The sequence below is a fragment of the Dissoconium aciculare genome, assembly GCF_010015565.1.
Source record: "Dissoconium aciculare CBS 342.82 unplaced genomic scaffold K489scaffold_3, whole genome shotgun sequence".
NCBI classification, from domain to species: Eukaryota; Fungi; Ascomycota; class Dothideomycetes; order Mycosphaerellales; family Dissoconiaceae; genus Dissoconium; species Dissoconium aciculare.
The window spans coordinates 452014-466711 of record NW_022984953.1 but is presented as its reverse complement, the minus strand read 5'-3'; the positions used below and the strand labels follow the sequence as shown (position 1 = coordinate 466711).

The 14698-nt window shown below is 51.2% G+C and overlaps 4 protein-coding genes across 4 annotated transcripts; 1 reads left to right on the top strand and 3 right to left on the bottom strand.

Moving 5' to 3' along the window:
• Positions 1–1659: 1659 nt before the first annotated feature.
• On the bottom strand, positions 1660–2928 carry K489DRAFT_407671 (proteasome regulatory particle subunit; the record flags this gene model as incomplete). The annotated part of the gene is made up of 1 exon (XM_033607394.1): positions 1660–2928. The coding sequence occupies one exon, from the start codon at positions 2926–2928 to the stop codon at positions 1660–1662; it is 1269 nt and encodes a 422-aa protein (XP_033461985.1).
• A 1790-nt stretch (positions 2929–4718) lies between these two features.
• Positions 4719–8445, bottom strand: K489DRAFT_407670 (RdRP-domain-containing protein; the record flags this gene model as incomplete). Its single annotated transcript, XM_033607393.1, has 2 exons — positions 4719–5507; positions 5563–8445. The coding sequence occupies 2 exons, from the start codon at positions 8443–8445 to the stop codon at positions 4719–4721; spliced, it is 3672 nt and encodes a 1223-aa protein (XP_033461984.1).
• A 950-nt stretch (positions 8446–9395) lies between these two features.
• K489DRAFT_399213 (uncharacterized protein) lies at positions 9396–12509 on the top strand. The gene is made up of 3 exons (XM_033606954.1): positions 9396–9716; positions 9772–10019; positions 10089–12509. Exons 1-3 carry the CDS (start codon positions 9591–9593, stop codon positions 12205–12207), a joined length of 2493 nt encoding a protein of 830 aa, XP_033461983.1. The 5' UTR covers positions 9396–9590; the 3' UTR covers positions 12208–12509.
• Positions 11930–14426, bottom strand: K489DRAFT_377477 (CRAL/TRIO domain-containing protein). Its single transcript, XM_033604166.1, has 4 exons — positions 14241–14426; positions 13488–14170; positions 13383–13437; positions 11930–13322 (listed from the first exon to the last, which is right to left on the bottom strand). The coding sequence occupies exons 1-4, from the start codon at positions 14280–14282 to the stop codon at positions 12396–12398; spliced, it is 1707 nt and encodes a 568-aa protein (XP_033461982.1). The 5' UTR covers positions 14283–14426; the 3' UTR covers positions 11930–12395.
• Positions 14427–14698: the final 272 nt, after the last annotated feature.

Genomic DNA, 14698 nt, shown 5'->3' with positions numbered 1-14698 from the left:
GGGACAGATCTGCTTGTTGAGCAGGAGTTGCTATCGGATTACCCGTACGGTTTCTCTTCATGAGGGCGACCCGAGGCACTCCACGCGTGGCCAACGCCCGTGAAACCATGCATCGTTCACCGGGTTCCTCACCTTTTGGGGTGGTCTCCAACATCTCGGAGATGACCGAAAGTATCTAGTTTGCAGAGCACCTAAATGACTGATCGAGGGCTCGTTTTCCAGGCCGTATCATCCAACAATCTAGTGCTCCAACAAGTCAGATTCGTGGAGTTGTTCCAACTGATCAACATCGGTGACTTTCATTCAAACTTATTCTTGGATCAATAGACGTGTTGTCAGACTGATCCTCTGTCCTTCGCTTCTTGAAGCGCCCCCGGCGCCGACCGCCGCCTCATTGGGCCAAACTTGGGCCTGCAGAGCTCAACGCTTGGGCACTGCTTACGAATTACAAACCTGGCGCAGAAGAACAATGAGCGTCCAGGCGACCAAGAACGTTCCAGAAGTCTGCTCTACGTTCTTCAATTCGACCAGCCAAGTTTTCTGGGCAAGATATTTTCTTTTGTGAAGATGAGCGATGCATATTCGCGCTGGTTACTCCTAAAACTTGATTCCGCCACGGTTCAGCACTGCCCGGCTACAACGGCGAAATTTAGGAGTATTCCTACCTCTCCTTCATCAATCATGCTTTGAAATCAAAAAAAGTAGTACCCGACGAGGTCATCGTCTGACAACTTATCTGACTCAGACGGATCAGCTAGGGCGAAACCCCATAGTTCCTAGATCCGGATCATCCGGCACGGAAATGGTTCGCAGTGGCTTTGAAAAGTTACCCTGCGGATTATGATAGTGTTATAGCGGATCATAAGGGAGATCCCTCTGATCGTGAAGGATGACGGTCGAATGCACATGGACTTTCACTAAACCTACATTATTGACATACGCGCAGAATATATATACTAGGGATATTAACTCCCATCCACACCAAGTCCGGCACTGTCGCAAAATCCGCAAATCGCTGTATTTCAGAGACACCGTCCCGTTATCTCCGGATCAATCCCTATCGCCCACAAGCCGTGGCCGCTAAGTAATTCCCTTTCTGCTGCGTCGTCTCCGAGGGGACATTCGATGTCAGGTTGTGATTGACAAGCACTCGGGGGAGCACCAACCTTACTTAGGGGTCATACTTGAGCCTCATGGACGGTACGCAAGTCGGTAGGGTGAGCGTAGACGTCTTTCGTAGCACGCTGTCATCATCGTTTTTCTTGTTACTTCAAGAAGAACTGCCTCTAAAATCTAACGTAAGCCCAACGTTGACGACAACAATGACAACCCTAATTTGCATACTTAATGCAATCGCACCAACAAGTGTTGTGCGATTCGTTACAGTGGGAATGCTCCCGAGCGGTGTGACATGGGTCTGTTGCCTAATGTAATTCATGGTCCATACATTCCGCATCATACTGATGGAAGCCCGGACATTGGGTCATGGCCATGGTCATGCATCATCAATGTATTTCGAGTCCAGGCTCTATAGTACATACGGCAGGACAGGAAGCGGAGGCTTCTCTAGCTGTCGATCCGAACGTCGAATCAAAAACCCTCGTCTAGTCTCGATGACCGTCTCCCCGTAGCAACGCAATCATAAATTGGATAACTCGTTCATTTGTAGAAATCGAATTTGTCAGCTTCGCTCGCACCCTTCACCTGGCTGGTATATGCATCCTCCAGATCTTGCTGGATGATATTGTAGCGGTTCTTTCTGACAGCGCGTAGACCGGCTTCCTGCATTACTGCTGCAATCACGGCACCGGAGAGTGGATCGTTGCGGACGATCAAGGAGTCGAGATCCACCTCGGGTGACAGGCTCATCTTGGACGCGATAGTGGAGAAAATGAGACGACGCTCACGTCTGTCACGAAGGGAAGGAAATTCGATCTTTCGGTCAAGACGACCTGGTCGTAGAAGAGCGGGGTCTAGTGTGTCTGCTCGGTTGGTGGCCATGATAACCTTGACGTTAGAGGTCTGATCGAAACCGTCCATCTGGTTCAGAAGCTCCAGCAGAATACGTTGAACTTCTCGGTCGGCACCGGTCTGTGCATCGAAACGCTTTGTGGCAATAGCATCGATCTCGTCGATGAAAATGATTGCAGGGCTGTTTTCCCGAGCCATACGGAAGACGTCTCGGACCATACGTGGTCCTTCTCCAAGATATTTCTGAACGAATTCCGAACCAACCACTCGAATGAACGACGCTGTGGTGCTGTTTGCAACCGCCTTGACCAGCATAGTCTTGCCTGTTCCAGGAGGACCATAGAGAAGTACACCACGGGGCGGATCGATACCGATTTGCTTGTAGAGATCGAATTGTGTGAGCGGCAACTCCACCGCTTCGCGAATTTCCTGCTTCTGCATATCGAGACCTCCGACATCTGCGTATGACACATCCGGCTTCTCATCCGCTCCCAACATCGCAATGCTGCTATCAGCTTCCGGCGGAAGGATGTCGACCAAGCTGTTCGAATGTCGGTGGAGCGCCACACTTGAGCTAGGTTTCAGCAGCTCCCGATCCAAGGTGCTGAGGATGCGGACCACATAGTTGCTTCCAGTCGATGACTGCACAATGCCGGTGTTTTGGTCAATCGCTTCCATGAACTGTCCGATGACAAGTGGGACACTTTGTATCCGCTTGATTTCCTCTTGTGCGCGTACCAACTCCCGCTTCAGGCTTCGCTGTTCATCCTTGATGTATTCCTCTTGCAGCTTGATGTATTCTAATTGACGCTGTAGCTTTTTGTAGGTGGCATACTGGTCGTCTGAGTCTGATAGACCATCAATGCTATCTACCTTTGTGGCGGACTGATTTGCGATCTGGCGTCTTTGATGGGGTGCTTCTGTGTGGGCAGGGTTGGCAACTTCGGCAGATGCCATGATTGTTGAGTCTTCTGGTTTGGAATCGACAGGCTCAACAAGAACTAGTTGTGTTGTGACAGCGGCTGGCTTTGTGGTGAGCGGTTGAGGATGTTTGAGTTGTGATATGCAGCAGGTAGCCAGCACAACTGCCGTCATCAGCGGCAAGCTGGGTGTCGGACTGTTGCGAAGCGGACGGCCAATAGCGCTAGTCCCAAAGTGACGTCCAATCACGTGCCGGCGCGGTTCACATCTCCCAGTCAAACACGAATTGATATACGTACTCACGTCAAAATAGTCCACTATCTGTGCGGTCGTTGTCGCACGCGATGGACATGATTCCTGAATGATATATGAATCAAATTGTTGATCGGATTGTTCATGTGCACGTGATGACTGCCGTCAATGAGAGCTGGCAACATTGCCGGGCAATGAGATCCTTAGATCTCGAGGCCAAGGCGCCCTCATCAGTCAATCAGTGATTGCAAAGGAAACGCCTTGTCAACCTTGATCAAAATGGCTCATTGCGTTTTGCTCTATCTCAAGTCATTTCAAACGTCCATTTGGCGTATTCCGGATACTAGAATGATGAAGGTAGATCAAGTGAATTGATTCTGTTCTAACTCCCAGGAGAGTGACAACCTTGTCTGCCACTCATACTGCGCCGCGACCAGAAGACAATGATGTTCAAATAGTGACTGCCCAAGCGATTCCGGAGATGAGCGCACATGCCAATGTGGGAGCAGACATTGCCACTTTTTGAGATCACGTTGACTGTGCCGCAATGACAGCACGTGTCGCAACTGACCGGTCGCTCAATCCCCGAAGACTGTGGATCTTGTGCGACCTTGTGAGTGATGACCATCTGGGCATACTAGGTCTTGTCATAAGGTGACAGACTCTTGCTGCATAAATTCCTTCCACCACGGCGATCAAGTATGATTCGATCGCATTTCTGTTGAGCAGCCATCCAGCATACAGATCAACGCCTGCCACGTCACATAAGACTCGAACCCGCGTACTGGCGAATGACATCACAAGCGCCTTTCTCTGTGGAGAGACTTCCGATATCCTCGTCGCTAAGAATCCACCATATCAATCATGTCAGACCACCACCTCGCATGCAAGTACACCGAGAAATTCGACGTGACGAGGCTTTGGGGCGTCGGAGCCTGGAAACAATTCCAAGAAGATGCACTGGCGGTAGCCAAGGCACCGAAGAAGACCAAGATCGTTCCTCGACCCCGTGCCGAGCATCAAATCGAAGAGAACATCATTGTGGCGAAGCAAAGAGAGAAAGCCACGAATGCTGCCAAATTTCCATCGACAAATGCGAGCATCAAAACGACTTCGTGACATTCAAAGCTCCGGAATTGCGCTTGCTGTTACAAAACGTGGTTGTCGTCAACATCGCTCGAATAGCTTTGGACCATCAAAAGATAATCAAAAGCTTGCAAGAAATTGCGGTCTTCGTGGACTGCGTTGAAGGATCCCCATCCACGACATATCGAAATCTCTCGCTACCGAGGCCCAACGAACACGGTGGCCGATCGAGTCGGCTTGGAATCCAAAGACCCCCCATGCAATATGAACGACCGAGGTCATCGACAACCGACAGATCAGACCCAGCAGACACATCGACTACTCTCCCTCACGAAGTCATTGTTTTGAATGATTCCATTTTTCCAAAATAGTCGATCTCGGAGCATTGCTGCTGAGCATGCAACACGCGCCTTATGCGCTCTAACTTGTGAAACAAACGTAACGTATGAAATTGATCAAACGAGCATCCCCATCTCTGTGCACCTGCTTCAAGCCAGAGGCAAAGAATATGTCCCCAGAGTCGTGATTTGGTACCTCCTCAATTCGCTCAACGCGACTTCCGCCGCCACGTAGCGAAAGCCTTTGAGTTCGCCCACCGCGCGATCCCTGTACCCCGGTTCTTCCATCGCCACTTGCAGGCAGGCTAAAGCTCGCGGCAGTGCCTCAATCTCACGCTCGGAGTATTGATCGTAAAGATCATCCAGATCGTCTGCTTGTCGAATTTGTTGATCGCCCTTCATAATGCGCATGACGGTATACTCCATGACGGTTTCGAAGCGGAGACACATGTTCTTGTCTAATTCCCGGAGTGTCTTTCCTTGCGCGCCACCTTGACGGCCAAGGATCGTGCCGGAGAAAATTTCGGCCTCCGTCAACGGGTTGTGCGCAGAAGGCTCGAAGTCGTAGGCGATATCGGCGACGCTGGCTTCGAAGGTCTCCTTGATGTCACGAGCAAGGGCAAGGTGATGTTTCCAGATCAGGCCGTATTGCATAGCCCAGTGCTGCAGGTAGCGATGTAGTCTCTGTAGAGGCTGTCGTCGATCCCGGTCGCCGACAGGCTGCTCGTTGTGAACACTGTCGCGCGCACGATGCATGACATTGAGGAATTCTCTCTCGTCAATATCACGGTACAGGTGGCCTAACACTTTGTTGCTTTCGTAGTATCTCTGTGGTCGACGCTCAGCGTCAAGACCTTCAAAGGCATCATCGGGCTCGCGGTCGTCGTCTTCGAGGTCGAGGAAGCCGCTCTCGGAAACGAACACACGTGGGCTCGGTGCCTGTCGTGATCGTTAGCTGATGTATCCTTGAAAAATTCACATGAGAGGGCGTTACCATGAAATCTGGGCGACATCGGTCAAATCTCGGAAGCTGCTTCATATCCACCGGAATACCTGTCTTAGAGAAATCGACGGCAGTCGATGCCATACCAGCGAGCTTAATGCAACTGGGACTCAAAGTCCCGAGGGGCTCCTGATCAGAAATCTGTAGATGCAAATTGCTGATGTAGCCGAGCTGATCGGTCTCCATGAAATCGACAAAGAAGTTGCTCATGTCATCAGGTCTGACTTCACGATCTAATTCGATCGCTGCCACGCGAGGATAGTCTGCAGCTTGGTACGTGACTGTGGGTATCAAGTCCGGGTCCCATATGATATTGTAAAGATCTCCGTCGAGGTCGCCACCGCTAAGCATGCTGGGCAGATCACGGCTACCGTGTTGACTAAATACGACCACATTCGAAAGGGCGCTCAAAGGACTGGAGCTTGGCACATCAACTGCACGAGCGATCTGGATGTCGCCAGGATGTAGAGCAGGCGAACGTGTGACCACAACGTTTTCCCCTACGATGACTTGCTTGCCCAAGTCTGCGTGCTCTGTGACGACATATATTTGTCCTTCTTGTAGATTTCCTGTCTCATCCATGATGCCGTATAGCGTACAGCCCTTCTCGACTGGGATGCGACCGCGATACTTGATGTCGCGAAGCTTAGAGAGGATGATCGCCTCAATGATCACCGAGATGAAATCATCGCCATGAAAATTGATGCCCAGCTCGTGCAAGAGCCGAATAAGAGACGGAATACGGCTTGTGCTTCGAGCGTCGTCCAGGAGCGATGCTGCATCGGGTGCAGTGGCTGTCATTCGACGTAAGCGTCCGACCGCAGCATCTTGAAGCTTACGGAAGGTCGCCAGAGGAATGCCCAAATCTTCGAAGATCTTGATAAACTGTCTATTTAAAATCATGGGCAGCGGTTGGAACGCTGCTCCGCAAATTTCAAGGTTCCATGTTGTAGATGTGTGGAATTTTCTCATGTTTGATCGAAGCATAAGCTGCTCCCCGTGAAGACGGGTGTCGAGCGATACCATGCCCTTCGCTCCTTGAAAGCGAATTTGAAGCGCTGTTGGACGGATGAAACGTTTCGACCCGTACACACGCCAGACACGCTGTAGGAGATCATAAGAAATTGTCCCCACGCCATCGCTGAAATCACGGCCATTGCGCTGAACTACCGCCAATTCTCCGACGTTGCGCGGAGAGACATCAACAGTCGCATTCGTGTCAGTAAAATTCTGACCGATCCGAGCGGCACATTTGGCAGGACATCGGAAATGACTAAAATCGCCAAGCTGTCTGACGATCTGAGGCGCTAGACATAAGAGACCGTCGATGACAAATGGAGCCATGAACCAGCACGTTTGGTTGCGAAGGGATGAATGGGAAAATCCCAGGAAGGAGAAACCACGGCCGGCGACATTGATAGAGCCCTTAAGAACCCCTTTGAATCGAGCGTAGATGGCTTTCTGGCTGGCCGCCGGATCGTAGCGAAAGGTACCACCGTCCTCCTCTTGAAATACAACCCGCAGAAAATAATCAGCATCTTTGCGGTGTCGGCGCAGAACTCGATTTGTGGGTTCAGGCTCAGGGCCCTCAAGACGTATTCTTGTCGGTGTTACAACAATCCGATGCACAAGATTGATGTGTGTGTGCCTTTTGGACAGCTCGTAGACGCTCTCTGGCGCATCTGGATCATAGCTTGAAGCAAAATCGCCGAGCAATTTCACGTAATCACTGACCTGAAGTGCTTCGGTTTCTGGCCCTGGCAAAGGTATCTCGCGATAGAACTGCCTGATTGCGGAAATGGTCGCGTTGAGGCCGTGCTGGGTGTACAGCTGCTTGATTGGGAGAAGCATTTTCCTGACTGTAGTAGGAGGGAGTAGTCCGTTCTGTGCGAGCCGTTCAACCTGATACAAGAGACCGAAGGGCAAATTGCCAAAACGTCCGGTGTCAGTAAGTTGATGTTTCAATTCATCGACAGAATCTTGATAAGGCTCATTCAGGCTAAATTTCGGTATAGTGATTGCGTGTACCGAACAGCCAGTAGCATTGTGTTTGAGCTGGCTGAGAATAGTTGATAGCCGGCGAGCATCAGCTAACTTCAATCGATAGACAAAGCATGAGCCGACAGTACGGGCATGTGCTGGAATCAGGGATGACAACCGCTCCTTTTTCTCTTCGTACTTTTCGTACTTCTTGAACTGTGTTGACGGCTCTAATCCCAAACGCTGCATTGATGACTCGAGTGTCAGTGCAGCTGCGCCGACTTTGTAGAGCTTTGGTGGGAAGTACAGTTCGAACGAGACCGAAGGATCCCTCGAAGAGCCGACCGTAATGCTGGCACAGTCTCGGTAGTTGATATCCATGCGCACTTGATCTGAGCTCGGATCGCCAAGAATGACGATCGCGGCTCTTCGGCCAAGATGTATTGTTCCATTACGCGGGTCCAGATAGTGCGAGACAAATGCCAATTGTGTAGCTCTACCTTCTGGGTGATTTGTATAGGCCCACGTGCCACATCTGAGATTCGTGATGTCGTGGTTTGTGTGATCCTTCGAGGATGTTTTGGAAGGTTTTGGAGCTTTGGCTCCTTCGTATGCCAATGCCCGGACTGCAAAGTCACTCGGGGCCCTGTCGGCTATTCGAAACAGGATATTCTGATTGTGCCATCTCAATCGTGACACAGAAGAGGCTCCATATCGTCGAAGAAAGCGCTGTCCATCTTCAACAGTCGGGACTGTGAGGAATGCAATGTCTTTTGCACGAGACTTATCAAGTTGGTAGAAATCAATTCCGCACTCCTTGAGAGGTTGACGCAAAAATTTTGTGACCTCTTTGTCGGTCGCGTTGACAGGAATGCCTTTGATGAAAACGTTCATAATGTTGAACAAGTTATGGCCAAATCTGGTGATGAAATTGCGCGGGTTTCATTTATGAGACAGTACCATTCCGTTGTCTGTGAAACATAGTAAGGTGGTCTAGTGTAGACATGAGTTTTGGGAGAAGGGAAAAGCTGGTCGATTACGATGTAGCAGAGGTGAGCGAAGACAAGGATTTTGATGAGTACAACGCGGTACGCCTGCGAATTCCGAGCTTTCACTTGAGTGGAGTTGTGGGAGAGGAGATGATCATCCAAAAAATTGACATGATGAGCGACAGGGGAGAAGTTGAAAGAGATGGTGTCGACCTATCTGAAAGAGGAAACCATCTATGACAGCAATCTATAGCAAGCAAATGTGCTACCTACCTGAGGTACTCAAAACTCCCCAAGTTTTGCACATCATGGCTTTCAAATCATCAACTCCAGGGCTGTTAAGGTCATGTTGCTGCAGCTGCTTGTCGCCATCCTCGAACGCTACCAACCTTGGAATCTACCAGACGTGCATTTTCACGCACTCAACGCGCAAGTCAATGCCAGCTGATTATAGCACTTGTGACAGGTCATCGCTGCCTGGCGGGCACCTGTGAACAAATTGCGCTGGATGAGAAGCCATTGGGAACAATCGCATGCCCAGGTGGCCATGGAAGCACGCCGCTGGCCTCTTTGACCGATCCGTTGCGTAGGCGTGAAAGAAATGGGATGTATCGACCGCGGTCATCCCTAAGCGGGACAAGGTAGGTTTCGCGAAGCACCACAGTGCAGACGAACAGCCAGGTACTACTTGAGTTATAAACACTACCAATGGAAGTGTCCATGAGATGTTTTTGATGGATCAAGTATGCCCCGAATGATGCAAGTGATAAAATATAGTGGGACACCGCTTCCTTCGTAGAATGATTCTCTGGAACATCTGGGCAACCTTGGAAGTCCGCGGTCAATTTCTTGGCTGGGCAGATGTCATTGCCCTGATCTGCGGGCCAAATGTGCATGAGGAAATGCAGACCACTGGCATCCATGATGATGATCTCCCATTGCAAGTTTTACCACCACCACAAATAAATTCCGAACGATCATTACGCCAAAAGTGCAATCTTCGCCCCGCAATACAGCGGCCCCGAGGCAGAACGAATACAGCATTGAAAAATGCCGGCCATGGATGCCCGTGTCCAAGACTACCTGGATGACAAGCTCCAGGCCTCTGCAGATCTGGAATCGCTCGATGCTTTGCTTTCCAACGTTAGAGAACAGCAAAATCTTCTCAAGCAACAGGCAAGATGAACCACGTCTTCTTAGTACCCGGAGACGTCCTTCTGACGCCCAATAGCTCGCAGTTGCAAGAGAAGCACAGGATGAGGTGGAAGCACAGACGCGGAACCATCGCGAGAAGGTCTTACACGATGCGCAAGATTACCAGGCAGTACAGGCGAACATTGATGCAAGGCTGCTAGCTGTGACTCAGTCAGACTCTGCCGATGATGCGGTCAGAAGCTTCGAAGCAAGCATGGCGCGGCTGCGTAACATCGACCTGACCACTGGATATGTCGAGTTATTGTTGGAAGTAGACAGACTAAGGTCTGTGGATAAAATCCATGCCGAACTGGTCCCAGCTTTTGATGTGGTACTGACTCGCTGTTTATACAGGTCGAATTGCCTTCAGACACTCCAAGATTCATCGGACTCGACCTTGACAGCTTATCGCAAAGTGCAGCAGTTAGTCGTTGACCTTCAGCCACTACAAGAAGCAGCCGAGGGCGCAGCGCCACATTTGATCAACCACGTCCAAGTCACAGTGAAAGAACTCCGACATACGATTGAGAAGGCCTATGTGGACAATCTCGAAGCAACACTTCGAAAGATGAATTGGCCCAAAGCCACGGGCGCGGTTCCCATGGCACTGATCGAAGAATGGACCCTCAATGTTGGCAGGCTTCTCGATTTGCAACGACCTGACCTCAAGCTTCGACGACAGCCGTCCGGCGTCTATGATGACCCGATCCCGCTCCTACCCTTGCAGATTCTCGTTCGTCCGCTCGAGCAACGCTTCAACTACCATTTCTCGGGCAACAAGCCGACAAATCGACTCGAGAAGCCTGAATATTTCCTGTCTCACGTACTAGAACTTATTCGGGACTACTCGCAGTTTGTGCAAGATAATTTGCAGCCTATAGTCCTGCGACACTTCAGAGATTCCGAGGATCTCCTCGATTTCCCCGCCTGCATCGATGCGACAACGGCGTTCATCACCGCTTTGATTCCAATGCTTAAGAACAAACTCTACTCCGTCGGCTCTGAGATTGTCAGCCAGCCCTCTCTCCTCAGTCATCTGGTGCAGGAAGTTATATCCTTCGACACGACACTTCAGCAATCGTACGGATATGCGCCAAATTCGCCAGATGAGCCATGGTCTGGGCTTGCCTACTTCTTCCTAACAACGTGCGCACATTTCGACCGCTGGCTCAGCGCCGAGAAGGACTTTGCGCTGCAGAGGTATCGTGCCATTGTAGAAGCACCTGATGCTGGTGAAATCGACTACGACGCTGTAGCCGCCGATGCGACAAAGCCAACCAAGTCAGCGATTCGCGTGAACGATCTTCTGGAAACCATAACCGAGCGCTATCGTCATTTATCAAGCTTTTCGCAGAAGGTGAAATTCTTGATCGACATACAAATCGAGATCTTCGATATGTATTATCGTCGATTGAACGATAGTCTTAGCGCGTATCTGACCGCGACTTCGAGTTTGGTACGCACGATGCATAGTATCTCCAAAGACGACCAGGAAGAGGTCCAGGGAGTCAAGGGACTTGACCGACTATGCCGGATCTTGGGCTCAGCGGACTATCTCGAGCGCGCCATGCGTGACTGGAGCGACGATCTCTTTTTCCTGGAGCTCTGGATGGAGCTTGATTATCGCACCAAGCACCGCGACAGTTCGGGCAACAGTTCGGCATATAGCTGGAAGGAAATTCAGGACAGAGCAACCACTGCCTTCGGTCAACAGAACAGCGAGGGCAAAGTGGATGGAGCTCTCTTCGACGAGACTTCGGGTAGTTACCGGCGTCTACGAGTTCGCTGTGAGAACACTCTGGTCGAAACCCTGTCGTCACAAATTTCGCAAGCACTCCGACCATACGGTTCCATGACGACATGGGCCTCGATCCCATCCAGCGCTGCAGGAAGCTCTATCTCGAACGAGCTTGATCCAGCCCTCCGTCTCATAGATCAGTATCTCGGATTCCTCGCGCGGGCCAATGGTAAACTGCTACTTCGCAGCACCACCCGACAAATTTGCCAGGGCATCCAGAATTACATCATGAACCACGTACTATCCTCGCGTGTATCATTTTCCACCGCCGGCGCGGCGCAATTGACATTCGATATGCAGGCCTTGTGCGCGGGTGTCGATCGACACGTGGGTGCTGGCCAGGCTCAGCGGGGTCTGAAGAAGCTACTTCAGGCGGTGACTTTGGTGGGATTACCTGTAAGAGGTGAGATCCAGCGCGAGCTTCCTAGCCGATCTGGCGAATCTGCCGATTCTACGGGAGACGCTGATCAAGATGGTGACGACGCGGCTTGGGACGAACTCGACGAGAAGTCTGGGGAGGTCAGTGATGGTAAGATGAGCCTGTTCCAGGCCGAGCGACTGGTTTTCAAGGACAATGAAGGTGCGAGACAAGTTCTGGAGCAACTTGGTCTTGACTCGCTATCGGAGAGTGAGGCGAGAGATCTTCTGAGGAAACGCATCGAGCTTGGTAGCTGACGGATGAAAATGTGAATTTACCGTAACAGATTCCCCAAAGAAGAAAAACTTCATTCCTGTCTATATTTTTAATTAACCATGACCGCAATAATTCAACGATCTTCCATGCCTCCACACCCGTCAAGCAAACACCGACGCGTGACGCAATCCTGAAATCCCATGCAGTCACCGCAGAAGGTCATCTCGTTCTACTCGTGACCCGGTTTGTTGTTCATGGTCTGACTTCGCAGGAGTTCCTCGACTTGGTGATCCTTCAATTCGTCCGCCGGATGCGTCTTCGGCTCATTCGCTCCCTCGGCTACCGTCTCCTCCTTCTTTTCCTCGCCGCTCAAACCCACAGCGCTCGCGACCGCTGCGACGCCGCTGGTGGCGATCTGCTGCGCTTGACCGACTACATTCTGCGCCTGCTCCACAAGAGTCGGCCTATGCTCTTCCTCCTCGTAGAGCTGGGTGTGTTTGGCTGATTGGCCGACAGTCGCAGTCTCGATGATGGATGTCTCGGTGCCTTGTCCATCCACGCGCGTCTCGGGGGAGCCGTGTTCTGCCTGGCCCTCGGCGTGCGTACCGGCTTGTTGGTCAAGGCGGGTGTTGGAGGTTCCGGTGCGAACTTCCGGGTGGTGGAACGGGATGTCAGCGGTGCCGCCAGCGATGACCGCGGCGGGATCGTTGGTAGCAGTTGTGGTATTGTTGGCGTTGGCGGTGCTTGGCTCGGGTTTGCTTATGCTTGATGCGGCGCCGGCGGATGCTGGTACGTCCACTCCTGCGGTTTTGCCGCGGCTGATGCCGACGTCGAGCATTGCTACGCCTTCCTCTGGATGCACAGTGCCGAGTTTCAGGTTGCGTTTGACGCCGTTTTCGGAACCGACTGCGTAGAGGACGAGGTCGTCCTTTTCGTTGTATTCAAAGCGCAAAGGACCGATGGGTAAAGAGCGGTGTCCTTTCTGAAGAATCTCCTCATGCCACTCAAATCGGTCCGCGATGGCGGGGTCGATGTTGGGGAGGTCACCAAAGCTCCAGTCAAGATTGCCCCCGTATTTCTTGGGAATGTTGTCTTTGTCGAGATACTGTTCCAGTGTAGATGCGGTGATGCTGGGAGAAAGAATGAAGATTTTGGACTGAGGTATAGGTTAGTGCCAAGCAAGACGCGTAATGCATGCTTTCGATTGAATATTTACCACTGTGATTGGATCAAACCACTTCTTGATCCAGCCCCATACGGTCGGGAAGAAGCTGGAACCGCGTCAATATTGCTCATAGCTCATGTCGCACGACAAACTCACCTTGGAGCACCCACAATGAAGATGCGATCTAGAGTCTCTGGGTAATGGGCGGTAGCCAGCTTTGACGCGTCTTGCATGTGGTTTTTCAAGTTCCAAAAGGTGGTCAAGCCAACATTCGAGATGTCAACGATGTTGTTGCTCTGACTGATCGGAGTTGCCTTATTCTCACGATCTGACATGGCAGAGCAGATTGGCAAGGAGAATCGAGTCAAGCTTTCATACAACGCGAACAAGTTTAGCAGTCTACGTGGTGCCTTGGAAACCATGGGGATCGCGTTTTTCGGCCGATTCTTGTCGTTGGCATTGGCCGTGATGTCTTTGTAATTGAGGCTACCAATCTCATAGACAAAGAACGGAATGCCACGCTTGTCGCGTCGACCGGTCCACTGCGGATACAAACGCCGCGAGAATTCATACTCATTGATATCAATGGTCTCGTAGAGGTTATCAATGTCGTTCTCCTTGCGCCAATCCTCGGTGTCCTTGAACTGGTTGAAAGCATCGTTCGGGACAAACTTGCGCGCCCGGAGATAGCGCAGCATTGTCTCGTCATCGTGAGTGGCTCGGGTGCCGCTGGTACTGTCTCCCGGCGTGAAGTATCCCTTGTCTTGACATAATTGCTTGAATTCGTCGAGACTTTTTGCTTGGCTCTCGCTCAGCTGTCCGACATGCCCTTTCGGCCACTTGAGTTGGAATCGATAAGTCAGGGTTCATGGGAAACAGTAGCGGCTGCTCGCGACAATGTCGGCCTACCTGGAAGGAGTCCACGCGTTGCAGATCTTGTGGCCTGCTCATCGCGACGGAACGAGTGCAAAGACGGACGAATAAGAATATACAGGGGCTTGTGTTCGGGGAGCGAGGGTTCGGATATCACGATCTATGTCTAGTGACAAGTCATGCACGAAGCACGAAGCACGAAAGGTGCCGGATCTGTCAGCTGGAAGGACTGGAATTCACTACGGCGGCTATCATTGTTTTATCGTTAAGTGTACCTGAATCTACGACGGTTCGGCTTTGGAAGCGATTGGAAGATATCGTCATCTAGGCCCGGATTGTCGGACTTTGGGAAAAAAAGGCATTATTAAGCTCAGTTTGTCCGGCTCGGCTCCGAGATTTCCACGTGAATTTACTTGACACGATCTTCCTGGTCTGCTATATATGGCCAGCAAGTTTCGTTATTCCTATCAGATCGTAATCGGTTGAAAGCGTCC

Excerpts from the sequence above, each read along its gene's own strand:
- K489DRAFT_399213 (XM_033606954.1), top strand. The coding sequence starts at position 9,591 with ATGCCGGCCATGGATGCCCGTGTCCAAGACTACCTGGATGACAAGCTC. Across the intron at positions 9,717-9,771 it reads AAAATCTTCTCAAGCAACAG|CTCGCAGTTGCAAGAGAAGC; the intron begins GCAAGATGAACC and ends GACGCCCAATAG. Across the intron at positions 10,020-10,088 it reads TTGGAAGTAGACAGACTAAG|GTCGAATTGCCTTCAGACAC; the intron begins GTCTGTGGATAA and ends CTGTTTATACAG.
- K489DRAFT_377477 (XM_033604166.1), bottom strand. The coding sequence starts at position 14,282 with ATGAGCAGGCCACAAGATCTGCAACGCGTGGACTCCTTCCAG. Across the intron at positions 14,171-14,240 it reads AACGCGTGGACTCCTTCCAG|TGGCCGAAAGGGCATGTCGG; the intron begins GTAGGCCGACAT and ends TTCCAACTCAAG. Across the intron at positions 13,323-13,382 it reads GGTTTGATCCAATCACAGTG|TCCAAAATCTTCATTCTTTC; the intron begins GTAAATATTCAA and ends CCTATACCTCAG.